Source organism: Psammomys obesus, unplaced genomic scaffold (assembly GCF_907164565.1).
Source record: "Psammomys obesus unplaced genomic scaffold, mPsaObe1.curated_primary_1811, whole genome shotgun sequence".
Classification (NCBI taxonomy): domain Eukaryota; kingdom Metazoa; phylum Chordata; class Mammalia; order Rodentia; family Muridae; genus Psammomys; species Psammomys obesus.
In genome coordinates, this window is record NW_026596134.1 from 4,492,314 (window position 1) to 4,520,226 (window position 27,913).

The following is a 27,913-nucleotide window of genomic DNA, read 5'->3' on the forward strand; positions in this document are numbered from 1 at the left end:
GATCTCTTAGCAGATCTGTCCTTTCCCAGGAGTGCCATGCCTGGGGCTCTGGATAGAGCCCCGAGGTCTGGTTTTAGCTTAACTGGAAGGCCCTGGGTTTCTTGGCTCACTGGTGCCCCCTGGTGGCCTGTGACCTGGCCACACGAGTGGGAGAGCCTCATTTCTCAACTCCCGCCTACCTATCACTTGTCATCTGTACTGTGTCCTCACAGAAGCCAGTGGGAAGGTGGCTTCACGGGGTCTGAACCTGGGGCCTAGGTGGGGTGGGATGCCCTGAGGCACATGCCCTCAAGTCGTCTCCTGAATCTATGGTCCCCACTGGACATCTTCAAGGATGTCCACTCACACCTGGCAGTAGCCTCCTTGGGGGTCAGGCATGACTGTGATGGTGGGCAAAGACCAAGTGCCAGCACCTCCCCTTCCTGTGACCTCCGAGCTCCAGGGCTGGGAGGACATGGGTGATCTTTCAGGGCAGTAAGGCGTAGGTATGTGAAGCCGGGGGTAGGCTTGGGGCGAGCCTTCCACTCACACTGCGTGCCTCCTCACAGGTGGTCTGGAGGAAACTGGGAGATGCCGCCAGCACCAAGCCCTCCATCCGGCAGCACCTGTCTGGCAACCAGTTCAAGGGGCCTTTGTAGAACCCGTCTCTCCGTGGACGTGCACTGCCCTGCCCGGAGTCCGAGTCTGAGGCCTGGACCTGGCGGAAGCCCCGGCCTAACCGCCATCTTTCTTTGTGGTGATTTGTACATAGGACACGGCCCACCCCGGCTGCCCTGGTGAGACAACGACAGCCAGGCCTCCACCTCCTGCCTCCCTCACCAGCAAACCTTGGGAAGATGAGATGCCACTGCTCGCTCGCCGTGGCAGAGTGGCCAGGCAGCCTGCCTCCCTGTTTGAGCTCCATGTTCCACTAGCAAGAAGCTTCTGAGACTTCAGGCCCAGGGACTGTCTGGGGCTGTGTCCTGTTCTTAGAAGCCCCTCATCAAGCCTACCACGCCGGCTGTCCCTCACACTGGACAGAAGCCACTACTAAAGCCTGAATTGTGACACAGGTGGCACTTCCCTGCCACCCTGTCAGAGCTGGGACCCTGGATAGTGGAGTGCTGGCTCCCATGTGTCCATGGCTGGCTGGGAGCTCAGGGTTCCCTGCCTCCTGGTGGTGCCCAGCCACCCCGAAGCCAGCTGCTGCTTACTAGCGTTCACCCATTCGGTAATGACTCCTCACCCACGCCAGGCTTAGCGCCCTCTTAGGTCTCTCCTGCTGGGTTTCCTTTTCTGGTTTACAGCAACATAGGAAGTTCTGGAGAGTGTCTGGGCTGAGCTCAGCATTCCCAAAGGACAGGTAGGACTGGGCTGTGGCACTGGGTCTCTGTCAGTATGGCCTGCCCCAGGTGTGCTCTGGGTCACAGATGGAGCTACAGGAGCTAGCCCTGATGAGATTTCCTTGGGAAGAAAGGGGCATGACCTGGTTCTGGCTTTAATCTGCTGTGTGGCTTTCAGCAAGTCACTCAGCTTCTCTGGGCCCCCAGTAGAAAGACAGGCTGAGGTTCCTTTTGGCTGTGCTCAACTCTAGAAACCACCCCATTCTGGTGGGCCTCTGTCCTCACTACAACTGATGAGCTCATGTTAGGCTAGCCTGTTTGCCATGCTGCCTCCTCACAGGTCACATCTGAGCCTCAGCCCCTCCCTACAGGGACCCAGGGTTCAAATGAGTGTTTCCTTGCACACACTCATGTTTTCTAATGAGGTGTAAGGAAAACGAGGAAGTGGGTGCTTTTGTGAAATGTGCAGATGGTATCTCAAGACCTGTAGGAAGACCAGGCCATGCTGCTGGCATCACCCGTGCCATGTGTTTATGTCCCCACTCATCAGCTGTCCTCACTCAAAGGTACTTAGAGCCCCGTGCAGCAAGCCCAAAGACCTTGGCCTCGCCTCAGGCCCCACACCCTGTGAACAAAGGGGACAGGCCAAGAAGGTTGGTGGTCCCTCGCTCCCCTCGCAGCCAAGGCCCGGTGGCCTTGCGTTGTTTCCACCACCTTTGCTGCCCGCACCCTTGGGTCCCACACTCTCAGGGGAAAGGCCCATGGCCTTCAGTGTGCCCAGGGAGTGTTGTGCAGGGGCTGTAGGGAACCGGCCTACTGCTCTGGCTGTTGGTGTCACTGGGAGCCCCACCTGCTGGCCCTGGTACTGGGTGATTTCTGCCAAGTGGGCTGCTGGGCTGGCAAGACCCTTCCCGGTTCTTTGAGGCCAAGGAGCCCCAGAATAGCACTGAGATATGTGGGTCCACACAAGTTGGGAGCCAAGTCAGAGAGTCCCAGTCACATTCATATCAGGGTGGCTTAGCCACCACTGAAATAAGCAATAAGTAAGGGCTCTTGGAATCTGAAGACTGGCCAGTAACGAAAAGCCTAGACGCAACCTTTCCCTTCTGGAGAGGTGTGACCCTGTCCCGAACGCTGCAGAGGCATCCTGGGTTCTAAAGAGGATTTCTTGGAGACCCCTCTGTCCTTCCACAGGGTGGAACAAGCTATGCTGCAGCCCTCAGCACTGGGCTGGCTCTCAAGGACAGTCTGTGTCATATCTCAAACCTAACGGGATGGGGGATGGGCCAGCAGCGACCGGGTGAGCCCTAGGCTGGGGAGGGCAGCTGGTCATCTGTGATCCCTCCCTTCTGGAGCCTTAGCCTTTGCAATGCTGACTCTGCATTTCAAGCCCACAAGATGCTTGCACTGGCTCCACCTCCCACTGTGATGGAGGTCACCCAGCCCCATCCAGGTGGCCTCGCCTACCCTGGAGTCAGAATCTGCTGAGCACATTTTCATTCATGTTAAACAGCTACACGCCAGTGTTTAAAGACAAAGTGACCTTTCATTTTTCTTTCTTGAAACTTGAGAGGAAGTGAAATACATACTACTGATTTTTTTTTTTTTTTTAAAGAAACAAACTAAATGCATGGCTGCGGAGCGGCAGAGGCGTATATTTTCGTACTGTGGGGGAGAAGTGTGCTGCTTTTGCGAGAGGCTGGAACGCCTGGTTCCTGCCCTGGGCCAGTCTTCTGTAGGAATTGGCAGTGAGACCTGCAGCTGCCCCCTCCTGCCCTGGCCATGTAGCGCTGGAGCCTGTGTACTTCGGCCGTTTCTACCTTCTATTGAACCACATTGATTTGTGGAGAGAGGAAAAATAGAACTTTTGATAGTGTGGTAAAAGCATTGATTTGAACTATTTTAGTAAAAGGAGTAACAAATAAGATTGTGACAGTGTCTACTTTGAACTAGATAATAAAGGCCTCTTTGTGAGCCTCTGCACTGGGTGTGTAGTGCTTTTTTCTGTTGTGAGCTGACGGCTGGTTGAGCAGACAGCCGGCCCCACCCTGGACAGTGGGGACCACTCATGGTTACTCTCAGACCAGGAACCAGAGGGTTTCTGAGCTTGATCCCTTGAGAAGCTTGTGTAGCCGAGAACACCGGTTCCTCCAAAGGAGGCACAGGACATGGGACAGAGCAACAGAGGCAGAGAGGGGCTCTGGGAGTTGGAAGGCAGTGCCTGGAGTCCAGTGGGAGGAGGTGGCGGCTTCTGCAGTGGACTGCATGTCCTTCCCTCACTTCACACATAGAAAACTCGATAGTTTCAGAATTGGTTTTATTTGGGTAACTGACTGATTCTCATTTGTAACCAAGATGGAATTCACAGTATGTTGTTACATTCACGCTTAAAAAATATATCTCTATGTACAAGACTTTGCAAAGAGATGTAAACATACATTATTTTCCAAGTACACACCTCCTTTCCCCCTGGAGGGAAGGAGACAGCCTCCTCCAGGTGGTGACAGCAGACACAGAGTTACAAGTGGGGGCTCACCTCACCTACTAGGGGCCACAGAGAGAAGCCACTGAATGGAAGGACAACAGCTCAACTGCAGACAGGAGGACACAGCTACCGAAAGTTGAGTTCCCAGGGGAAATAGGCACTGATTTCTAGAGGGTTAGTCACTCCTTACTCAAGCTATTTACTGAGCCAATGTGGCTACTTAACATCTTCACTAGTATAACGTAAGCCAGCCAGGACACAGGCAGTAGCTGAGACTGGATGTGGTCACTCCACAGGCACTGGCCAGCGCACACTGTTCTCATCCCAGGGCCCAGCCCTCCCATACTATAACTGTCTAGCGTATACAAGATACCGTGCTGCCATCCACTCAATCTGCTCTTCAAGTTGGTTGGAAAACTCTTGTTTAAAAAGAAAGAGACTTTAAAAAGAAAGAGAGAGAGGGGGGAGAGGGAGGGAGGAAGAAAGAAAGCGTCATGTTATCTCATCCAGGCTGCCCGCCCTAGTCCCCCGACAGGCGGCATGCCAGGTGGAGGGATGGGTGGGGGGACAGGCGGCTGCCCTCCAGGGGGAACAGCTGGAGGTGGGTAGCTGGCTGGTGGCAAACCCAAGCCTGGAGGAGGGTGAGGAGGAACTGCATGAGCTGGGGGCAGGCGTGGGGGTGGAGGTGGGAAATTGGGGTTGTAGGTAGGGGGAGGTGGAGGGTAGCCTGGGGTAGGAGGGGGAATAGCGGGTGGGGGGAAGGAAGCTGGAGGTGGAGGAACAGGAGGTGGAGGTGGGTTGGGAGGGTAAACATGGGGGTGGTAGGGAAGGTGAGTAGGTGGGCCATAGGCTGGAGGCAGGGCACCATAGGAGGGACCCTCGGTCTTCATCATGGACTGGAGGCTCTGGTAGCCCTCTCCTGACATGTAGGAGCTGGTGGTGGACATCCCAGTCATGTAGCTTGAGGGGGGTGGGGGTGGAGGCCGATGTGGCAATGGTGGAGGCTGGTGAACAGGGGCTGGGTGGGCTGGAGGAGGAATCTGTACTTTGGGGAGGTCGCTTGCTTCCACAGGACCAGTTGCTTCAGCCTCACCTAAGGCAGGTGCAAGGGGAGGCTTCCGGTCTGTAGAAGAGAGATGTCAGTGCTCAGCCGGATGAATGGTGTAGCTACTGCCCCAACTTTTTTAGAGTAGGAAACCCTGGGGCCAAGTGAACCAAGCATCTTTTAGGGACCCCTGGCAGCATAACTATTCATGGGCACTGGGTAAGGTGCCATGTCACAGAAGAGCGAGGAGTGGCTACTGGCTACCATCTCTGTGGCCCAACAAGTCTAGAGGCCACTAGGTTCTGCCCTTGGCCCATCCCACAGGCTTTCTATACCATTCCAATGATTTTGGGTCCCCTCCCTCATTACCGCGCACACAAGGTGCAAGCAGGCCCAGCCCAATTCATCTCTCCTAGCACAAACAGGTTGGGCTCTCAACATGTCTCTGTTCCTAAAGACTGAGCTTGTCAAATGAGAGATGACATAAAAGTCAAACAGAAACCAGCACTTCACAAAGTGGCATTTCTGTCTCTACTAAGAGAAGGAAGATCAAGGCCACTACCATTTCAGATCCAAAGGACAGATATGTGAACAACGGAGCAGTAGCACTCCTGAGACCTGCAGATCTGTCCACAACTCATAGCTATAGATTCTACTCCCTCAAAGCCCCACAGGAGGCTTTGGCTTGTGATCCCCGAGTCATGGTTGGACCTCTGGAAAAGGATACCAGGACCCCCTCTTCTGTCACTACCACATATGCACTCAGAAGACTGTATCCTGGGCTGAAAAACTTGGCTTAGGGGTTAAGAGCACTTGTTGCTCCTGCAGAGGATCCAGTTCCCAGCTCACAGCTGACTCCAGTTCCAGGAAATTCAATGCCCTCTTCTAACCCCTATGGGGACCAGGTATGCATGCACTGTACAGACACACAGGTAAGCAAAGTACCCACAGACATAAAGTATCCCTTCACAAGGCTGCTAGGAAGGAACACTAATCACAGAAGCAAATCTGCTGCCTGCAGATGCCTCCTAAAGGGAAGTGAGGCCATGAGAAACATTTCTAGCTCCTCAAGGAGTCCTGTGTGAAAGGCAGCTGTTGTGCCCCACTGGGCAGGTGGGCACGGGTAAAGGTTCCTGCCCAGGCGCTAGGGCAGCTACACCTCTGCTCTTCACATGGCCTACAAGTGGCACCTGCTTTTTTCCCTGTTCACACCAAGCTGAAGGCAAACGCAGTTTCTGCTTGGCCACAGATATGTCAGAAGGCCTCAGCTGGGATGATCAGCTATCCTTGGCTCCCAACAGATGGTCAGAAACACCTGCAGAGAATCTGCTTCAAGCCTGGGGCAGGCAGGCAAATGTTCTCTGGTTCTAGAGGCTAAATGAGATGTGTGCATCAAGGTGTAGCCCCTTAATCCCTCCTGTGTTGCTCCCTGACCACCTGGGCTGTGAATGTGCTTATCCAGCTTTACTCCTGTGGTCAGGTGTATTCCCAAGAATATGAGAAACTAATGTAGAAAGATTATGGTCCAAAACTAGCCTGGGCTACACAAGACCCTATTTAAAACAAACAAAAAATGAGAAAATAAACTAGAAACTGACTATTGTAATCCTTACCTTGGGCCTGTCCAGTCCCCAGAGTATCTGACCCTTTACTATGCTGAAGCAGAGGTCTCACCTGTGTCCACTGCTGCCACAGAAGGCCCTCAAATGTCCCCTAAGTCTGGTTGTTGACTTTAACATTTCTTCAGGTCACAGAGTTCTGCCTCTCTCTACCACTGACTCTTCCTCCAATCCCACAAGGCCAGCTACCACATCTTTGCTACCTCTTCTCCCTACAGAGGAGCAATGTCTCTCAGGCAACATTCTCCGACCAGCCCCTTCTGGAGTTGATCTGGCTCCCAGTTACTGCCTATGTCCTGGGCTGTCAGCGGCCACCTGAGTGGGAATTCCTGTGCTTGGCAGGGCCTGCGGTATCTACAGTAGCTGCTGCTTGCCTTGAGCACAGGCAGGAACAACTTGCTGACTGCCTTGGGCTCTCTCCATGCACCACACCACAGTGCTGTAGACCACTCAATGAGACAGGGGACATGGTATTGTGTTCCACGTATAACACATTTCCTCTAACAGCACTTAAGCCTCTGACTGCATGTGGACAGAGAAAGCTACTTGGCAGCTGTTTGCTACAGTCATGAGCTCCGTAGCTGAGGCTAGTCATGTACACCAACCACCTGTCAGTACAGCCAACTGTGAGAAGTACAGAGGCCCCTGAATATACCAGCTCTCCTGTGCCAGTTTTTGAAAAGGAGTACAAGTAAAGAATGCAGTCTGGGAAGCCTCCCAGCACCATGTACTGCTGAGAACTCTATACACTTAACGTTCCTCTCCAGTGACTCTGAACAATTGCTCATTCTTCACAACACACCATAAAGACATCCTGCAACAGGAAGCAGGTGAGAGAATGCAGCCTAAGAGCAACTCTGCCCACATCTGGATAAATGTTTCTCAGCTGTTAGCATTTTCTCTAAGATTCATTTACTTCATGTAGTTCAGTATTTCTGGGTGCAGTTGGTCAGTGTTCAGAGTTTACAACATCTACAAATACCTAGTTGGTGAAACTAGCAGCTTTGAAGGCTCCTTGCACACAGTTATCTTTGCAGGACCCTCCAGGTCATCCCTACAATATACGGTCCCAAAGGTACTGGGCAAGTGGTGTCAACAGGCACATACCTGGAGGTGGGTGTGATGGAGGCAATGGTGGGTGAGTAGCCTCAAGTTTGGGAATTTTAGGTGGTGGTGGTGGATCTAAAAAGAAAAAGTGGATCAAAATAGTCACACATACTCTCTCATGTAACTAAACCACACAGCAGAGTTCTCTGGAGACAAAGAACAGGCAGGAGCAAAACATCACAGGAGCAGGAAGAGCAGCAGAACCACCATGAACCACTAATCCTATTATAGCACAGCGCAGACACCTCTTAACAGACACTGGCCACGCTGTTACAAGTCCTTCAACAATTTGAATGGCAGCGAGGGCTCAGAATACAGACCCCCCCCGGGCGTTCTTACAAGACAGTCCTTCAAGCCTACTTTTGCTCTCAAATATTGATTTCCGGCTGGCAGTCTGTCAGCAGTGCATTACTGTGAACAGAGAAGATCTGAAGGCATGTGAGTAGATGGAGGGAGAACGGGCATGTTGGACAACACTAATCCAGGTGGAGGCAGCAGCACAGCCTTAGCTCCAAAGCACCACCAGTCCCCACAGTAAACGCCAAGTCACTAGAGCTTAAGTAGGCAGGAAGCTCATGGCTGACCTCATGGCTGACCTTGAACTCCATTCTCTTTGTTTCTGTGGGGCTTCTGTCCTGGAACTTAAGAGCAGCTTGGCTCTGACCCCTCTCCTGCTCTCTTTCGCACACCACTGACCACTTTCTCACGATTTCAGGTCTCAGACCATCCTGAATCCTGGATGGATCCAGGCCCAGATAGCTCTTCACTCAATCCTCTCCTTCCTCAGCCCAGAGACCCTCCCTGTGGTACAGGAGCATTTCCTTCCCTTTCCTTGGCTTTAGACATGGTATCACTATGCAGTTGTGGCATGGCCTTGAGCTCAGGATCCTCCAGTCTCCACCTCCAGAGGGCTGGGATAACAGGCTCAGCTTTCACAAATAACTACACTTCTAGGCCCCACTTCTTTTCTAGAACCACAGGCCTGACACCACACTGCATCCCTGGACTTCTATCCTCACTCCCTTCTTCCTCTTCCCACAGCCAGGACAACTACAGCTGTCTATGATAGCTGCCACATAGCTGTGTGAAAGCCATATACCTTTCCAGCAGCCAAGTGAAAAAGTACAGGCCATATTATTTCATTTAACATGACATAACTCTTAATGATCTCCTTTTTTATACAGACTTGAAATATCACTGCAAAGGCAGGCAGACTTCTTTGAGAGCTTGACCAGCCTGGTCTACATAATGAGTTCCAAGCCAGTTAGAGCTACCTACTGAGACTCTGTTTTAAAACAAAACAACAAAAACAGAACCAGAAGTAACAAACAAAAGCCTTGGATATCTGGTGATTTTATACTGACAGTCCTTAGAAAGATAGCCTGAGGGCTGGCCTAGCCTCAGTGGCTGGTGTGACAAGCTGTATAGCTTGGGGAGCTCCCATGTCAACAGTGCATCCCAGATCCCCCTTTTCTGCCCTGATGGTCACTGCCAAGGTGTGTCCAGTATCTTTCCACAGCTAACCACTTATCCTACTGTTATTTTACTAATGCTGTCAGGAACATGACCGCAAATGGTCTTGCCATTAGCCTGCATGAGAGCCTTCAAACAACTCCCAACAACTGTACACAGTCTGAGACACATGTGGCCCTTGAGGTCTTGCCTCTGACCTGACTCGGGACTGAAAAACCCATACTCTGAATCTTATGCAAGGGTTCTTTACACACTAATGAGACGGCTCTGCCCGTCTGGCTCAACGTTCCATTCTCCACTTCCTGTATCCTTCCATGTCAGGGTTCTAGCTCCTCAGAGGCAAGTCCTTTCTTCAAGGTCACTGTGAAGCAGCTTCTCTGTCTCACAGCAGCACATCTGCTCACTTTGACTCCACACCCCACGTGACATGGATCACAGCCCACACTGTTTCTCATATACTCAACACCTGTCAGTGGAGCCAAAATTCATTCACCTCTACCGAACTCATCATTCTCCCAGAGAGGCTGAGAAAAGCACAGCTTTAACCTGAAGATCTCACAACAGTTTTATGAGTAATCCAGCGGGACCTTCAAGTGAAGATGGATGCACTGTGACTGTCCGGAGCTGCGGAGGACTGACACAGGGAAATGGTTCTCATTTCCTGTTCTGGAGTCCTTCAAATTCTGCTTTCTGCTTATTCCCAATATTAAAAGCATATTAAGTAACTTGTGAAACAAACAAACAAAACGCCAACATTAAAAAGTGCTTTGGCTTACTAAAGTAGCTGGGATGAACGGCTGCACCCTGTGTCCTCTGGCTGCCCACAGGCTCTCTTCCCTCTTGTCTTCCAGGATGAACTTAGTTCTCTTACAATGAACACTCCTGCAAAAGCCCCTCATTCACGACTACACTTTCATATGCATTTCTAAGCACATACTTTTACTGCCAGCCATGTCTCTACTTACTGACTACCTTTTGTCAAAGTATAATCTCAAATCCGGTCTGGTGAGCAGAGAAGACAGCACTCTTGCTGGCAGACTAAGGTAGCCATGGTCTAAGGTTAAAGCTGGCAGAGACAGGTGGAACTGAAGGCCTGCTTACCTGCGGCTTTGTTCTCTTCCTTGGGAGAAACCACCTGTTATGAAAGGAAGCACACAATGATCTGAGCCTAGTTTGGGTGATGAAGGAAACAGTAACAGCGGCAGAACATAACTTGAGGGGCACTCTATAGCACCTAAGAGGTCATTTCTGTTCCCTCCCATCCCCATGGAGCCTTGAGGCCCTTGGTGCGTGTGGATCTGGGGGCTTCTGGTGGCAGGTCTGGAACAAATGGCTCCCTCCCCTGGTCAGACTGCTGCTATGGGGAAGATGATGCTCCTCACCAGCAAACCTTACAAATATTCCATGCCACATACAGGAACCAGGTCCCAAGAGGTTTCAGAGGCCATTGGGATAGGAGAAGCAGGGAGGATGCAAGAGAAGGGCAGTGTCTGCTAAGCTCTCTGAGGCCCTTAGCTTTCAGGCTCCTGGATGGACAGTCTAACTAAATTTTGGTAGGTTCACCTCTTACTTTGGGTGTTCATCAGACCTCTTAAAAATGGGACTAGTAAAAGTGTGATGTGGCCAGCTGCAAGCCCACTCACCACAGCACGCTTGGCCTGTCGGGGAGGACTGGGCTGAGGAGACGGTTTCTTGGGCTGCTGTGCCTGTTGCTGCTGCTGCTGCTGCTGCTGCTGTGCTGACTGCTGTGAGTCCTTCTGCTGAGCCTGGGCCGCTTCTGAGCTTTGAGATGGTTGTGACTGTGGCACCTGTGGCACTTGTGGTGTAGGCTGAAGAGATGGGGGCTGCTGCAGCTGATGAGGGGTGTGATGAGGCATCTGTTGTTTCCCTTGTGAGTAAAGATCCAGGATTTGGTGGCAGATGTCTAGATGACAGCAACATTACATTTATTACAAATCGACACTTTAAACCAAATTTTACCTAGGGGGAAAAAAATCACCGCTGATTCTTAGAAAAACTAATAAGCAGCAATTACATCTTGAACTCACGCCATCTTTGCTGTGCACAAAACTGGGCTCTATTTTTAGCTTAATTAAGCTTTGTGCACAGACAAAGGAAAATCACGTTAGATAATCTAAAGATGCTATTGAAAAACGAGGACAGCTACTGATCTGGGAAAGTCCACTCTCAGGACTTGGGCCTACAGGGAAGAATCAACCAAACACCAACATTCTTAAAAGAAAGCTCTGCATGCCAGGTACCTTCCAGAACGTCAACAGGGACATCTTGAACAAACTGTTCCCACCACCTTCTGTACATGGGTTTGGAGGTCCACTCTTGTATTTCAAATTTGCACAATCGTCCCGCGAGATACATTACTGCGACAGCTATGATTTCTGGCTCCCACTGAAGCGACAGGGTGGTGCAGAGACTAGATCAACAGGGAAAGAAAACAATGGTTTGCATTTGATACCTAACATTTGTGACCAAAACAACACACAGAAATTAGATGTCATATTTAGCAACTAGTCAGTTTGCTTAATTGCCTACAAGAGCTAAAAGTATTAAAAATTAAAAAAGCAAGCTTTAAGTGCCCAAATGAACTGCTGTAAACCATGGTTACCGACTTGCTTTTTAAAGACAGGAACTGTAGCAAATTTCAGCAACTGCTGCACAGTGTGACAGATGAGAGCAGGCCATGTCCTCTACTGCTGAGAACCCAGACAGTGCACTGTCTGCAAATGAATACTCATGGTTGCTCAAGCAGACCGTAAGTCAGATTCCAGATGCTTCTCTGCAGGCCATGGAGTGCAAGTGCCAGCAACTCCAGTCACTGGCTCACCAGTGACATTTAAAGCTCTGAAATCATCACTAGAAACAGAATCAGCCCTGAGCAGTCCAGCATCCACTCTCATTACATCGTCTTCATTTCCCCTCAGATCACACTAATGCAGCAGGGTAAAAGAAACCTCTGTGGAGAAGCAGATGACCTAGGCAACAGCTCTGGGCAAGTCAACTTCCTTCTACTTGGACTAAACAGCCCCCACATCTCTGCATCTTTTAAAAAATGAGTTCAATCAACATCTAAACACATTTACCTGTCATTTACAAATGTCCATGCCATTTGAACCAATTTCTGAATTTTGTTTTTATCACCTAGAAATGGAGGGGAAAAAGGTAAATTAATAATAGTGGAAAAAAATAATTCACAGGAAGTGACAAATAGTTACTTAAAATCTATTATGTGTCAGTACAGCGAAGAGTTTTGTATAGAAAATGGTGACAAATGACATGGTTCACATCCTACCTCTTGGTATTCTCTACATGACCTGCACTGAACCACCATTTATGGGAAATGTGGCTCCAAGGCTAATTTTATTAGTCTATTTAAAATCCTGACTCATTTCCCTGTCTCCTATCACTTGGCAACAGGATGACAGAACCTGTTTCTGCATAAAGGGAAAGCATTAACAGCTCCATTACTGCACTGTCTGAGTGAGACACAGGCTGGGTACATCATACATGGAACTTTCTGTTTCCTTCTTTTGAGAAACATCATCCTTGTATTGTCAAATGAAAAAGACTTCATTTCAAAATGAAAACTTTTAAATAATACGATTGGGGAAGTGGTTCAGAGGTAGCACATGTGAAAGTCCCAGCAGTACAAACAGCAACAATCCAAAGTCCCTACACCCCTTTACCTTTGAGCTGCTTCGCATATTTGAGCAGGAACTGGTACGGATGCTCTACTTGTAAATCAAACTTTATGGTCTGCAGTAAGATCCTCTCTAGCACCATGACTTCTTCCTACAAACAGCAAATGTTGGAAGAGTTGATATGGCCACAGGTCTCTGCCTGCTCTCTCGGTTCTATTTTAGCACATGTTAATTGCTCCTTCCCACCTCCACACAGCCTTTTAGCATGGGCACACAGTGATAATCTAAAAAACTCAAAGAGATGGACAAACTAGTCTGAGACAACCTAAAAGAAAAAGAAGCCAAAGCCTTTGGAGGCGTTATTATGGCAAATACACAAGCCACCTTTGAAAACCAGATCTTTAAAATTTGAGTTTTTAAACTTATCATGTATATATGTATGTGCACACATGGTATATGTTTGGAGGTCAGAGAACAACCACATGGCTCTGGCTCTCTCTACCCATCTTTATGTAGATTTTGGGGGTTGAATTTAGGTCCTCAGGCTTGCACCATTAAGCACCCTTACCCACTGATCCATCTTAATGGTTCCACTGCTGTTTAGAACTTTTGAGGCAGGGTGTCACTCCAGCTCAGGCTGACCTAGAACTCACTTTGTATGTAGCTCAGGCTGGCCTCAAACTCAGTGATCTCCTCTGTCAGCCTCCCTTGGTAGGTGTGAACCACTATGCTAGCTCAATCTTTTGTTCATAGTCATTAAAAAGTGCAACTCCCCCAGGACTTTCCCCTGGATGCCAACAGGAGAAATAAGTGGTTTCACAACTCAGGGGCTGCACTGTATGCACGGAATTTATCATTTCCAAGCTTCACTCATTACTAAAATATGCTGAATAGGGATCATTCTATCTGAAATGCTACCTCAAATCTTAGAGGCATAAAACCCTTTCTGTGTCACCAAGCTCTCTTTTCTGCTGTATCATGATCCAGGGGAGAGTTTCAGGACTTACTCCTGCTTTTCAAAGATAGGCTCTGTACATCTCTTGCCATGTACACCTCTGCTACTGTGATTGGGAACTCACTGAGTTTATAGAGTGACTTGGGAAATGGAGACTTATTTTCAGCTTTAAATAGTTTTAGGTGTTCTGTTCTCTACAAGACTTATTCTTACAGAGTTTTACTGTAATACAAAGATTCTCCATTCTTCATACTTTACTTCAGGTGTCCCTGAACAGGTACTTCCTGACATTGACTACCATATAGCCCGATGACGCCTGGCCCTTACAGATACTGTAGGATTACAGAGGAAGCTTATTTGGCAAAAGAAGGGCTTTGCAGAGGGCTGAAAATCTGCCATCACTAACTATTGCACAAGCATATGAACTCTGCGGAGAAGAGACAGGTTAGGTGGTTCTTACCCTGGAACACTACGTCATAGAATGCACAAGATTCTTTAATGTTTAATATTCCCCTTCTCATGACAAGTCTGACATTTTCTAGCCTAGTTTCCCAGTGTTCACTTATGAAAGCTTCCTAATAGTTTAGTAACCTGACACTGTAGTAAAACCTCCTTTTTTTGCCTATTAGTATCATCAATGCCTGTTTCCCAGCGGCATCAGCATTTCCTCTAAATGTAGAAATCATCTTTACCAAGAAGGCCAAAGGCTTCCAAACTGTGGCCCTTTAGTCTAACAAAAACAGCTCCTGGCCTACTCCCCCTGTGCGTTTCAGATACTAATTAATGAGGTAATTGCAGGTTTCCCTGCAAACTCTCTTCCTCAGGGAAGCTTTCCTTAGCCACTGCTTGTCTGTGCCTCTGGGTAGATTGCTCTCACAGTATCTTCAAATGATCTTTTATAATATGTACCACAGCTCATGATCAGGTAAATGATAATAGGATTAAAATCTATCCTGCCAGTCCACTGTAAAATCTACTACAGCAAAGGCAACACCCTGTTTTGCAAAGTGTTTCATGTCCAGTCCTTAAGATAGAAGTTGAAACAAGTATCCTACTGAATATGTAAAGAGTTAGTATGCTGGGAAAACCAGTTAAAGCAAGGCTAGTACAGGAAGTGCCTCAGTTCACCACTTTATTTTTCTTGAACACTTAAACTGCCAAAACGATTGCTTCAAGTCTGCCTAGGGAAAATGTCTTCCGTGATATTTCTGTCCTTTGATCTGGGTACTTTCCTTTGCCTCTTAGCGCCTACATCATCTCTGAGAGACTGCATGACAGTTACCAAGAGGCAGCATCATTCACTTGGTCCTTTTCCTTTTTCTATTTATGGTGCTGAAGGTAAAGGGGAGGCTCCTCCAAGGCACCCCAGAACAGCACACACTGGCTGCTGTCGTATATATACCTTTTGCCCCAATGTTGTTCCAGATCTGTGACTCCTTACCCTAACCCATCTTAGCTACAAGGATCACTTGCTCTGTGGCCAAGGCTTGGCTGAAGCACAGGACTAGCATGGCTTGTCAAATCAAGGTTGTAAGATCTCACTGCTCTGTAGAAACCAGATGTCCATGGACATGGAAAACATTCTTTATGGGCACATTCTTTAAAAAACCCAATTGCCTTTCTGATTTTTATTAATGTAAGCTTTGAGTAGGTTCAAACATTTATAAACAGGGTAACATATATAATTAAGTTCAGGGTTAGAATGACCAACAGTGACAACTCCTACAAGCATCAGTGTGCAGTGAGTATTCTGGACCTTGCTGCTTTGGGAAAAGAGAAGACAGTTGTTATGACATGGCTCAGTGGATGAGGGTGCTTGCCATTAAGCCTAACAAACGGAGTTCAACTGGCCTCCACACAGGCACCGTGGCACATGCCTGCCCCTAGCTCAATCCCAGTAAATAATTATAACTTGGGGAAAAAAGCGACCATGAATGGTGTCAAGCATCAACACTCTAGCCTTGTTTGAACTAGGATGCTGAGTTTTTTTCTAGAACATTAATTTGTCCTTTATTCAACAAGTATCTTGAATGCCTTTGACCAGACATAGACAAGTCTTTGCTTGCACACTCTTAACAGCTTAGGAGAAAAAAAAGGTTATCTGCATAATTATTTGATAAAAATCTATGTAATAGACAGAAAGTTAAACTCAAAATGTTAAGAGAAAGAAAACAATCTAGGCTACTTGTCATAACAGAAAATGGGAAAAACAGTTAAGTCAGTAGTTGTTAGCCATTAAAAGGGACAGCAGGTCAAACTGGCAGAACACAAGACGGTAGCAGGACCCAGCAAACATATAGTGCCACACTATGATAGTGGATACCTATCACATTTATCCAAATGCACAGTGTATAAAAGAACAGTAGAGTTGGGTGTGTGAATTCTTAACAAAAGTTCCTTCCTGGGGCCAATGATGACAGTGAGAGAGGCTGAGTGTTGTGGGGAAGGGGACATAATAAAAACTCTTGGTATATTCTTTTGATTTGGCAGTGAGGCTAAAATTGATCTAAAAAACAGTAAAATCTTTGGCTGGCCACTGTAGTCCATGCCTCTAATTCCAGAACCTGACAGGTAAGCTGAAGCTGGAAGATGAGGAATTTAAGATCATATATGGCTAGACTCTGGTTGTAATTGAAAAAAAAGAAAATAATTTGGAAAAAAGTAATTCTAAGTTATGGCAATGGTATTAAGGTGACCAAGGAGTAGAGGTAGAGGAAAATGATTACTGGTCCCTGAAAGTGGCACTGTTATACAATAAAACACGTGCACAGTTACTGCAACATCATTTACTGACACTGGCTGGAGCTCAGAGAGGACAATTCAGAGAGCTTGAGCAGAATCAGTCTCTGGAGAGCTAAAATGGTTCCAAATATGGTAACTTCCACATTCTTTTTTTTTTTTTTAATGATTTGTTTACTATGTATATAGTGTTCTGCCTGTATGTATGCCTGCATGCCAGAAGAGGGCACCAGATCTCATTCTAGATGGTTTGCTGGGACCTTTGGAAGAGCAGCCAGAGCTCTTAACCTCTGACCAATCTCTCCAGCCTAACTTCCGCATTCTTAAGAAGCAAAGATGCAGGGCAATTGGATGAATCAGCAGGTAAAGGTTCCTGCTTCCAAGCCTGACCACCTGGGTTTGATTCCCAGAACTCCAGTATGGAGAGAAAGAACTTCAAGTTGTCTTCTGACCTCCACAGGCATTCACACAAAATGAACACAAATATAACAAAGAAGCAAACACAATAGCATGTCTTAAGCCAGGAACCAGCGAGCTGGGAACTGGAGTCTGCTCAGTTCATGGATGTGCTGCCATTCTCTCAGGTGCACTCCTGTACATCAGGAGCGCTTGGGCAAGCCTAGGCCATATGATTTCCCCTCACAAAGCCAGGAAGGCTTTTCCATAAAAGCCTTGGGATCTTAAGATCCCAAGAACTGGTAGGCACAGTATCTAGAGCTCTTGCCAGCACTCCAGTTGTTAAGATCTGAAGGCAAGAAATTAGGGTTCTTACCTTTGGGTCATCTCCAAATTGGCCGAACTGGACATCATTTAACAAACTACGAGCTGTTTTGATGATATCTTTACATTTTTTTGGCGTTTCCTCTACTTTCCCAGCCAGAAAGAGACAACAAGCTCCTGTCACCTAAAAAAGGAATTAATACTCTTATTAGCAGAGATCTCATGGGGACAACATGAGACCGTTTTGACCTTTACAGTTAGCTAGGCCTCAGTCTCCTATCCTCAGCTCACTACAAACATCTTAATACTCTAAAAGCCCAAAGCACATGTTACATCCCAAAAAAATAAGTGGCTTTGTAAACTAGTGCTTCATTAGTACAGTACTTGCCTAGTATGCATGGCACCCTGGGTCTGAGTCCCTGGCCTTCAACAGAGGAAGAAAAATGGTGTTTTGAAGATAACTGTCATAAGATGAAGAAAACAGGCAAAGGAACAAAAGTCCTGGGACCAATCCTTCCATGCTCCAGATGGAAGAGCCTACTCTGCAAACAGCAAGTTTAGTCAGTCAAGGCCACCCTTGCTTTCCTTCCTGCTGTGATCTAAAGTGTGCATCCTGCTCTGCTCCCCAATTTATATGTTGAAACTAATCCCCAGAAGCGTAGAACTACTGCTGTTCTGAAAAAGGCCTGAAGGACACAGCAGAAAGGCACACTTTCTATGAAGAACGGGCTCTTAGCAAAAACTCCATCTGTCAGCACCTTGATCTTGCACTTCTGACTTCCAGGACTGAGAGGAATTACTTTTCTGTTTTAAGTTAGGTAGTCTAAAGTATTCTGTCACAACAACACAAAGGACACAGCCAAAGTCTTTCCAGTTGCTTCTGGGTCCCTTCAAATCAACACAAAATGCTAACTCCGATTGCACTGGAGTTAGACACTCTGCATTGATTGAAGCAACATTGACAATGCCTCCTTAAAGAACCCCCAAGCCAATAAGGAAAACAGGCATTAATGGCTTACCATGGTCTGATAGATTATTGGTCCACCTTCCCACCCAGGGTCTTTTTTTTTTTTTAATGATTTTTATTTTAATGTATCAGTATTTTGTCTGCATGTTTGTATGTGTAACACACGGATGCAAGTGCCAGAAGAGAGTGTCACAGCCCCTGAAACTGGAATTACAGGTGCTGGGAATTGAAATGGGGTCCTCTGTAAGAGCAGCAAGCACTACTAGCTAGCAAGGGGAGCTCCTGGCTGACTGGCCACCATGCTGTATGCCTCCTTCTGCATCTGCTCATGTTGTTTCTTTTAGACTACTGTCCTAGCCCGTTTCAGTCCCTGTACTTTGGAAACCTGGCTTTCTCTGGCACTTCTTCCCTTGCATGGTCTGCTTCCTAGATAGAATTAATATTCCCCTTGAGTATCAAAGCCCTGTCTGTACAACTCAGTTATGGCCCGACTTAAACCCAAGTTTACCCTGGGAAAGAAAACAAACAAGTAAACTGTTACATAAAGTATAAGATGGCCGTGACCCATACTGGCCCACACAAAAGATTTCAACAAGGTTAATTAGAAAAAACAAAATTAGCTGGGTGTGGTAGTACACGTCTTTAATCCCAGCACTCAGGATGCAGAGGCATGTACCACCTAAAAACAAACACTTTCTGGAAAATAAGATAGAAAGACCCACTGGCTACCATCTCTAGCAAATGGAGGTAAAAGCATGTCAGAGTTTACTTACGTATCTTGGGAACTGCTTGAAGGAATGAAACATATAGAATCGATGAAAATAAATGATTCCAGTTGCCAGAGTGTCATAGTGTCTGTTGTTCTGGTTAAGGGTCCGGCTAGAAATGGCTACAAATTATGCTTTTAGCGAACTCAGAAAGGCAATAAAGACAGACATCAACAACAAAATTAGCTATCAAGTAAACAGATGGGAATCAGTGAATCAGAATTTTCGCGTCAGAATAAGTCCTGCCAAACTTGCACTGTGATTTTTTTTTTTTTTTTCCTTCTTCTCTGAGTCAGGGTTTCTGTGCAGCTCTAGCTGTCCTGGAACCAGGACTGGACTCAAATTCAAAGATTCACTTGCTTCTGCCTCCCTGAGTGCTCAGATTAAAGGTGTGTCCCCCTCCACCCTACCAGCTCAGCTTGAGCTGTGATCTTAATGGGGCTGGTTTCTTCCTGGGTAGCCATTTGCCCCACAGTGGAGTCTATATATTTAAATGATAAACCAGAGACAGAAGAATCCTCTGAACAGCCTTTTAGACAACTCCGACCTCGAAGGTTCTAAGATCTGTGCTAGCGCAGACAAATGGTTGCACCTTTGTCTATGGCAGCTAATCTAATTCTTGGTGGTGGAAGCTTATTCACAATAAATCCCACAGATTCAGGATACAACCCCAAACGTGTGCCCACATCAAAGATGAAGCGAGCCCCCTCTCGGCGGTACCGGGCCTCAGTGGCTGGATCAAGTCCTTCAAGTTGTGAGGGTGTATGTGCCAAGTCCTTCTTATCCCAGTACCAACATGGTTTTGTGTGGTCCAGGTTTGCTGATGCGACTGAAGGGCTTGAATTTTCTTTGTTCTCCTTCATTTATTGAAGTAGCCTTAATCTTCCCCAAAGGGCTTCTGGAATGTTGCAATCCTAAAAAGAAAAAAAGATGTGAATTGTGAAGGATGCCACGCTACTAATTATTTTAATCATAAATCATCCACAACCACAGAACATGGCTGATATAAAACCCCTCACCCCCTTATGCTACTGATTGCTGGTTAGAAGTTCAGGGTACCCGCTCCAAAGCCAATTCGACACATCATAATTGACTCCAATACTAATAAGTCTGAGTGAACAGTAATTTAGGACGGCGTTCCATACCCTGCAGTCTAAAGGATTAAAGTGAAATATAATTTTGGAAGAAATTAAGTACACTCTGCTTCCTTCCTTCCAGCCTCTGCTTCTGGTTTAGACTCCATTCTTCAGTATAACCTGTACCTGTTTGATATCCCATGTCCTGATCCCATCGTGCCCATCTCTACCATTAGCACCTCCTCAACAGATTTCCTGGTTTTTACTTTGATTTCACTTATAAATGTCACAGGATGGTTTAACTCTCACCTATACCAGTCTCTGGCCAGTGTGGCTATAGTGCTGTGGGGAGTGGGTAGGAAGTGGTCCAAGAGGAGGCATCCCCTTTAGATCTTTTTAGTTTCTCTCCACTCAGACCCTCTAAAAGTTCCAGGCTGACAGGGAATAGAAACCAGGCCACCACAAGTCACCGCCTGGTAAAGTAGCTCAGAAGCAACATTTTCACCTGGCAGCAGATGAGTCCCAAACAAGTGGTAGAGTCAGGCAGTTAAGTGAGCAAAAACCAAATTTCAGGCCTAGGTCAGAGATCCCCATCCTGTCCAGAGGCCTACCTTCTTCAGGGCTTCTCTCATTGCTGGTGGGAAAGCTGACATGTGGGGCAGAACATTCTGCTCCCAGCATCTGGCTGTTCAAAAAGGACTCTAATCTTTGCCCCAGCAGGAAGAATTGAGCAGATGGAGACTGCATCTAATTCACATGTTAGTGTGGAACTGATTGGTGACCTAGCAACAGAGCTAAGAAAACTTCTGAAGCCATCATACCGAAACACTCTTCTCACCTTCTCAACTGGAAAAAAATCCAAAAGTTTAACAATTTACTGCTGGCAAGGCTGGGATAAGCTAGTGGTCTCCTAAGATGCTGGTCTGAGTGCAAAATGGTACAAGTATTACAGAGAGGAAGTTGGCAATATCCAACAAATGACATACCCATTTGCTCTTTGACCTCAGTCCCACTGCTAGGACTCTTCCTAAAGACACCATCCCAAATATGTACACATATGCACAGGATTATTCATGGCCCGGTCATTTACAAGGGCAACTCATGAACATTAAAAAAGAAAAACAGGATCTGGAGAGATGGCTCAGTGGTTAAGACCACTAGCTGTTGATCTAGAAGACCGGGATTCAAGTCCCAGCACTCACATGGTGGCTCACAATTGTCTATATAGTTCCAGGGGATTCAAAGCCCTCTTCTGGCCTCTTTGGGCACTGCAGGCATTTGGTGCACAGACATACATTCAAGGCAAACACACGTACACATAACACTGTCTGTAAAATAAACAAAGAACACCACCAGTATATATCTTTATCTAGAATATTGATCTTGCCCTGTGCACTTTGTGATGGGATGCAAGACTCAATAAATACACCTGTCTACCTACATCGTATCCTTGCCCTCTAGGCATCACCTGTATCTGACCATGCCATTAGACCCAACTTGTAACTCAGAGTAAGTGGTGGTGATGGTGGGAGCAAGTTAAGTGGCACAAGGTGAGGGTGTTTGACAAGAAACACGATTTGAACATTTAGGGAAATTTAAAATACAGACTGTGTATAGAGGATAATAGAGAATTTTTGCTATTTCTTAGAATAAGACATTTTCACTCTACTGTAATCCAGAGGCACGCAGCCAAAGTGCTTCAGGGGAAGTGCCATACAACACACTTTCTGTTTGGTTAAAACACAAACATATAGCCACCAAAGCAAAACATCCACACTTGTTCAATGCTGATCGGAGTTAACAAGTAGTCCTGCTGCAAGTCTCTGATACAATCCTAAGTCAGGGAGGAATCTGTTGAATACTTAGGGGGCCAGGAGGAGCCCTTACACTAGCTAAGGAACACCTGTGATGTGTGTGCAGTGGCTGAGAAGTCAAACCACTCAAACTGAAGTACAGCATACAAGAGGAAAAGTGCAGTGCTGGTGACTCTCAGGACCTGCTACCTCCAGAAGCTCTTCACAGCCCCTCCTAGGAGGGAGGGAGGGAGGGAGGGAGGAAGGGAGGAAGGGAGGGAGGGAAGAGGAGGGAGAGGGAGAAGGAGGGAGAAAGAGAGAGAGAGGGAGAAAGAGAGAGAGAAAGAATGTGAATCTCAACACTAAAAGGAATCACTTTCCCTGAGAGGAAAGGGAAAGCTGGAGAAAAGGGGAGGAAGTGGCTCCTGAAAGAGGCTCTTGGAGCAGCCCCACATCTGTGAGAAGCAGCTTGAATAGGGCAGAATGGGGCGGGGAGATAAGCCAGTGGGGAGATGAGGCTGGAAAGATCTCACAGCATATGTGGAAAAACCATACTCATTCAGGTCTATAGTATCTTGATGTCACCAGCCACATTTCCTATCAACAGTGTGCCTAACAGTGTGCCTATCAACAGTACCTACTGGGTACTCACTAGCCTTCATTCATTAATGAGACTTTAGTTTAGAAGGCAGCTTGTACACAGCTGAGAATCAAAAACTGGTGTTCCCATAATTCTTATAGTCTTCTGGCTTGGAGATAACTATGTAGCCTAGGCTGGTCCAGAACTCAGTCTTCTTGTTTTGGTCTTCCAAGTGCTCGGATTATAAGTGTGCACCACCATATTTTGCACAATATTTTCCTTCCTCCCTTCCTCCCTCCCTCCCTCCCTCTGTCTCAAAAGACAACATGGTCCTGGTTATACTAGAGCTCACTATGTAGACCAGGCTGGACTCCAACTCAGAGAGATCACCTGTCTCTGCCTCCTCTCTGAGATTAAAGGTGTGTGTCATACCTGGCTTTTGTTTGTTTGTTTTAAATCTCTTATGTTACTTTATTGTATATTTTTAATTTAATTTCAAAATTTAAGTGTCTGTGTGTGTGAAAGAGGGAGGGTAGTGGTGGTGTTTGAGTTAACAGTTGGTTGGCTATGAAGCTATGATCTAGACCCTTTGTAGGTCACAGTTCAAAAATTTTCAGTAACCATGCCAACCAATGTTTTCTTAGTCTCAGAATTTATCACTGAGAATTTGAAGTTAATGGAGCCAAAAAGACAATAAAGAGCATGCAGAGTTAGCAGATAGATTAGGCAGAGGCCTGAGTTGCCGACTCTTGCCTAAGATACTGCACTTCCTAATCTGCATACTTCTTTGTCTCTATAAATTGCATTGTGGAGTACTGTTGCTAAGACAGGTCTCCGTTTTACAGCAGCTGAGAATCTGTAAATGTAACCATTTTCAGGAAGCCACACGTTGTCAGGGTGGGTCTACTCTCTGCCTTCACAACTCTGTGGAGCTAAGGATGCAGCTAGTTGGTAGAGTGTCTAGCATGCAAAGGACCTAGAGTCAACTTTTAGCACTGCATAGAAAAAGAAAATCTCAGTGTCACCTAGCATGCTACTTGTCTTTACTACATGGTCTGTGTACACTGATTAACTCAAGAAGCACAATTCTTTTAAAAAATATTTTAAATTATGTATCTGTGTCTGTGTGTAGGTATGTGCAGGTGCCAGCAGAGGCCAGAGTTAACAGGTGGTTATGAGCCACTTGACCTGGGTGCTGGGAACCAAACTTGAATCTTCTGAAAAAGAAATATACATTTTTTCTTTTCTTTTAATACCTACATTCCATAGAAAGGTTTTTATTTTTTATTTTCAACGTGCATGGGTGTTTTTGTCTGCATCTTTGTCTGTATACAATGTGTATGCATGTTACTTTTGGAGGTCAGAAGAGGGTGTCAGATCCCCTGGGATTAGAGTTTCACACATTTGTGAGCCACTATGTGGGGGCTAAAAACTGAACCTGAGTCATCTGGAAGCTCAGGCAGTACTCTTAAGCACTGAGCCAGCTCTCCAACTCCCAGTTCACAGTCTTAACTTGGAGGCACTGCTCTAGGAGGGGTAACCATGGGTCTTAGATACTTTGTGATTCAAATAGTAATCAGAGTAAGGACAGATCAGAGCCCCACAGCTTACCTCAGAAGATTTTTCTTCAGGTCAACATCAACCTGTCAATCAACAAGTCTGGGTTAGTAATATGAACAGAAACCAGTCTGTGTAACAGGTCTCTGTTACTTTGTGGGTCCTTTTTTCTGCCCTTTATCCCCAAGGTTTCACCCCTTAAAACTAGATAGGAGAAAAACAAGGATAGAGGGGAGAATGGAATTAGGAAAACCCTTGAATCTAATTTCTTTCCTTTAGTTTTGTCTTTGACCACAGCTACCAACGAACTGCAACCAACCTCCCTAAATGACCACCAAGCACTGACCCCGCCTCTTGGGGCTGTCACATTTATGTACTCTCTGAAAAGTTCCCAGAATTCTAAACGTCACAGGATTGCAGAAATTATCTGTAGCTGGCAAAACCATGCTTCTGCTAGAGCACAAGGCAAATCATAGTCAGCTTCTGTGAAGCAGTCCCATATCCTTTCACCTTGGATTAAAACAAAAGCACATTCTTATCACTATACAACTGCATCCTACTTAGCATACACGTGTGCCTTGTGCCTACCAGGATACAGACTATTTTATGACCAAATGAAACCTAATGGAACTTATGTCCAGCAGCCCTCTATTTACAGTGGAACAAACTCTGGGTGAATGTACTTGTGTGAGGGTATGGTCTCCTGTGTGGGTATACGTAGAGGCCAGAGGATGACATGAGGATATCATCTTCCATCTTATCTTTTGTTTTGTTTATTTTTTAAATTTAGGTAATTTTCTTTATTTTATTTGCATTGGTGTGAGGGTGTCAGGTCTGGAGTTACAGACAGTTGTGAGCTGCCATGTGGGTGTTGGGAATTGAACTTGGGTCCTTAGGAAGAACAAACAGTGCTCTTAACCACTGAGCCATCTCTCCAGCCTCTCAATCTTACTTTTTGAGACAGTGTTTCTCACTGAACCTGGAAGACAGTTTCAGCTAGCTGGGCAGGCCCGCTGGTGATGCAGCAGGATTCACCTGTCTCGTAGCACTGAAGTTACAGTGAACCATGAGTCCCAGTATTCTATATGGGTGTTAGGGGTCTGAACTCTCGTCTTTGTGCTTGTATAGAAAACGCTTTACTAGAGCCAGGCAGTGTTGGCACATGTGTTTTAATTCCAGCACTGGGGGAGGCAGAGGCAGGTGGGTCTCTGTGAATCTTGAGACCAGCCTGGTTTACACAGGAGTTCCAGGATGCTACACAGAGAAACCCTGCCTGGAAAAACCAAAAAGGAAATGCTTTAATGCTTTATGCACAGAGCTGTCTCTCTAGTTCGACTTTTTGATATACAGTTTTAGAAACATTTTTTTTTTTAAATTTATGTGCATGTGTGCCTATGTCTGACATATGCATACAGGTGCCAGTAGAGGGTAATGGATTCTCTGTGGCTGGGATTATAGGCTGCCAGGAACTGCCTGTCATGGGTGTTCAGGAATGAAGCTCATGGGTTCTGAAAGAACAGCAAGCAAGTAACTCTTCGCTGCTAAGTCGTCTCTCTAGGCCTATTTTAGCCTTTAACAAAGAGAAATCTGTAATGTATATTGCTCAGCTTTTTTCTGTGTGAGGTCTGTTTATTACTCAGCTGTTGTATCAAAAGATGACCCATCTGTGCTCCAAGAGAACTCCAGATGCCCACCAGCGTCTGCTGGAGTCCCCCACCACTGCAGGGCGTCTTACAAGCCCTGAACAATGAAGGCGCATTTAAGCCACTCTGCAATGTAAATGCTGTGCAATTTATCTGACTTTTAAGAATATGAATTAGATTTAACCCAACTAGGTATTGGTTAACAACTCTTCAATCTGTTTGAATTTAATTCCTCCTGACCCTCCCTACCCATATTTAAATAACACAAGCAGAGAACACTTTTCTTTTTACATATTCAGTGGGCTTACTGCATTCAAGCACCGTCTCCTTAAACAAGATTACTCACTTTCTGTCAATATGATTAACTAATAACATGCTTGCATAGTACATCGAAACACGTGAATATCAGACAAAAGGAGAAAACCTCTAAAACAAATTCTACTCACCACAGGTAATTATTGTATTGTCAATTATTTAGCAAACAAGGATCTTGGCAACTTTCTTCTGCCCTGCCATGTTCCTCTGGTTTGTGGGGACTGGGTTTCTCTGTATAGTTTTGCTTGTCCTGGAACTCTGGAACTTGTTCTATAGACGAGGCTGGCCTTGAGCTCACAGAGAATCGCCTGCTTCTGCCTCCTGCGTGCTGGGATTAGCGTGCCACCACTCAGCTAACACTAACAACTTTAATCAAAATGTTTATCAACATTACTATGGCCATCACCCATCTATTATGAATCATTCAGCAATATAGTTTACTAAGTGTCATATAATGTTCTAGATATTGGGTCTTGAAATCCCTACACTTTCATGGAATCATTCATAGAAACCTGGAATGCATGCCCACAATCCTAAGATGCTGCTCAATTATTCTTTAAATAACAGTATATATCAAGATATCGCCAGAGTCAAGTTTGTCTTAAAAACATAAAAGCCAGTCTTTAGCTCAGACTCCTGGCACATGCCTTTTCAACCTCAGTACTTTGGAGGCAGAGACAGAAGGATCTCTTTGAGGCAGAAGCCAGCTTAGTTTATCAAGAGAGCTCCACACCAGCTAGGGTATATAGGAAAACCTTGTCATAAAAAAAAAAAAAAAAAAAAGGTGGCTCACCCCTGTAATCCCAGCACTCGGGGAGGCATAGGCAGGCAGATCTCTGTGTGCCTGGTCTACAAGGCGAGTCCAGGGCAGCCAAGGCTGCACAGAAAAACCCTGTCTCGAAAAAACAAACAAAACTTAAAAAAAGCCAGTCTGGAGAAACTGATCTAAAACACTGGATGGTTTACGGAGCGCTCCGTTTTACTGACAGTCCAAAGAACACCACCAAGTATTTACGCAGGTTAAACTGTTTAAAAAGTTTTCAGATAAACATATAGATGTGTTTCTGAACTTACCAAAGATCAAGTCCCCTGAAAACAAGCCAAACCTATCACTCAGGACTGGATGGTGTCTGGGTAAGAACGAATCTTACCGAGGAAGTGCCTTTTTTCATCCCTGGTACTACCTTGTTCCACGGTCCAATAGTCATGAAAACTGTACAAGGTCTCAATCCTCATTTACAGAGGGCTCTACAAGCCAACAGAAAGTAGAGATGCCCGGGTCAGTCTGCAGCAGGGTATGTGCGTGTAAGCCCCCTTTCCCTTTCCTCACCTGCTAGAAGACCCCCAAAGGCAACCATCTTCCTCTGGGAGGTAGGCTACCCGTTCTTGGCGTTAGTGGCGCGCCCCAGAGCAGCAGAGCCTCTCCCGAAGGTCCACCGCTTCTAACCCAGTGTCGCTTCCTAACTTCAACAGAGGTTTAGAGGAAGAAGGGCGCCGGAATCCGGGAAGTGAGACTCTGCCAGGGAACCCAGGCATTTAGAATATATCCTACTCGGACCACCAGGTGCGCGGAAGGTGAGCGGCGCTGCCTACAGTCAGATTAGATACTCACCCCTCGCCTCAGGCAAACCCCTTAGCGACGTCTCTCCTTCCTGACGGCAGCCATCTTGGATGTAGACGCTCGGGGACTACGTCATCACCCCGCGTCTCGTGACGTTCATAAGCGACTGGAGGGGCGGCGAGAATCAGGTAGCCTCAACCAATTAGAAGAGAGTAAAGCTCAAAAAAAAAAAAAAAAGAGTACCAAGCCTATGGTTACCTCTCTCCACCCACCCTGCGGCCCTGTGGACTGCGGTCTGGAGGGGGAGGGGAAACCACCTCCCATTCGCCCCGCCCCTTTGGCGAAATGGTGTTCGGGAGCAACCGAACCTGTTAACGGAACTTGGGCGTGGAGGCGGAGCCAGGGCTCCTGTCGTTCAATCACAGCGCCACCGTGGGCGAGATCTAACCAATAGCGTCCTCGGATCTGGCTCCGCCCCCGTTGCCACCGTCCAATGACTGAGCAGTAGCCTCCCTGAAGGGCGGCCGGTCGGC

At 46.6% G+C, this 27,913-nt stretch overlaps 2 protein-coding genes across 5 annotated transcripts in view; one reads left to right on the forward strand and one right to left on the reverse strand.

Moving 5' to 3' along the window:
• The window catches only part of Ccdc85c (coiled-coil domain containing 85C), a 65,049-nt gene extending 61,744 nt beyond the window's left edge, over positions 1-3,305 (forward strand). For all 3 annotated transcript variants that reach the window (XM_055592850.1, XM_055592851.1, XM_055592852.1), the window contains one exon: positions 549-3,305. In XM_055592850.1, coding sequence (XP_055448825.1) covers positions 549-638 — 90 coding nt within the window. In that variant the 3' untranslated portion in view covers positions 639-3,305. The remainder of the gene's footprint in view (positions 1-548) is intronic.
• Positions 3,306-3,625: 320 nt separating this feature from the next.
• Ccnk (cyclin K) lies at positions 3,626-27,548 on the reverse strand. Of its 2 annotated transcripts, XM_055593084.1 has the most exons (12): positions 27,432-27,548; positions 23,916-23,947; positions 19,522-19,769; positions 18,862-18,943; positions 17,174-17,305; positions 12,753-12,858; positions 12,150-12,207; positions 11,313-11,482; positions 10,695-10,975; positions 10,153-10,186; positions 7,579-7,653; positions 3,626-4,930 (listed from the first exon to the last, which is right to left on the reverse strand). In XM_055593084.1, exons 3-12 carry the CDS (start codon positions 19,716-19,718, stop codon positions 4,305-4,307), a joined length of 1,761 nt encoding a protein of 586 aa, XP_055449059.1. In that variant the 5' UTR covers positions 19,719-19,769; positions 23,916-23,947; positions 27,432-27,548; the 3' UTR covers positions 3,626-4,304. The 2 variants fall into 2 exon arrangements, with proteins under 2 accessions (XP_055449059.1, XP_055449061.1); XM_055593086.1 differs by lacking the exon at positions 23,916-23,947.
• Between the last annotated feature and the right edge of the window lie 365 nt (positions 27,549-27,913).

Excerpts from the sequence above, each read along its gene's own strand:
- Ccnk (XM_055593086.1), bottom strand. The coding sequence starts at position 19,718 with ATGAAGGAGAACAAAGAAAATTCAAGCCCTTCAGTCGCATCAGCAAAC. Across the intron at positions 12,208-12,752 it reads ATATGCGAAGCAGCTCAAAG|GTGATAAAAACAAAATTCAG; the intron begins GTAAAGGGGTGT and ends CTCCATTTCTAG. Across the intron at positions 11,483-12,149 it reads TGGACATTTGTAAATGACAG|TCTCTGCACCACCCTGTCGC; the intron begins GTAAATGTGTTT and ends CTGTTGATCTAG.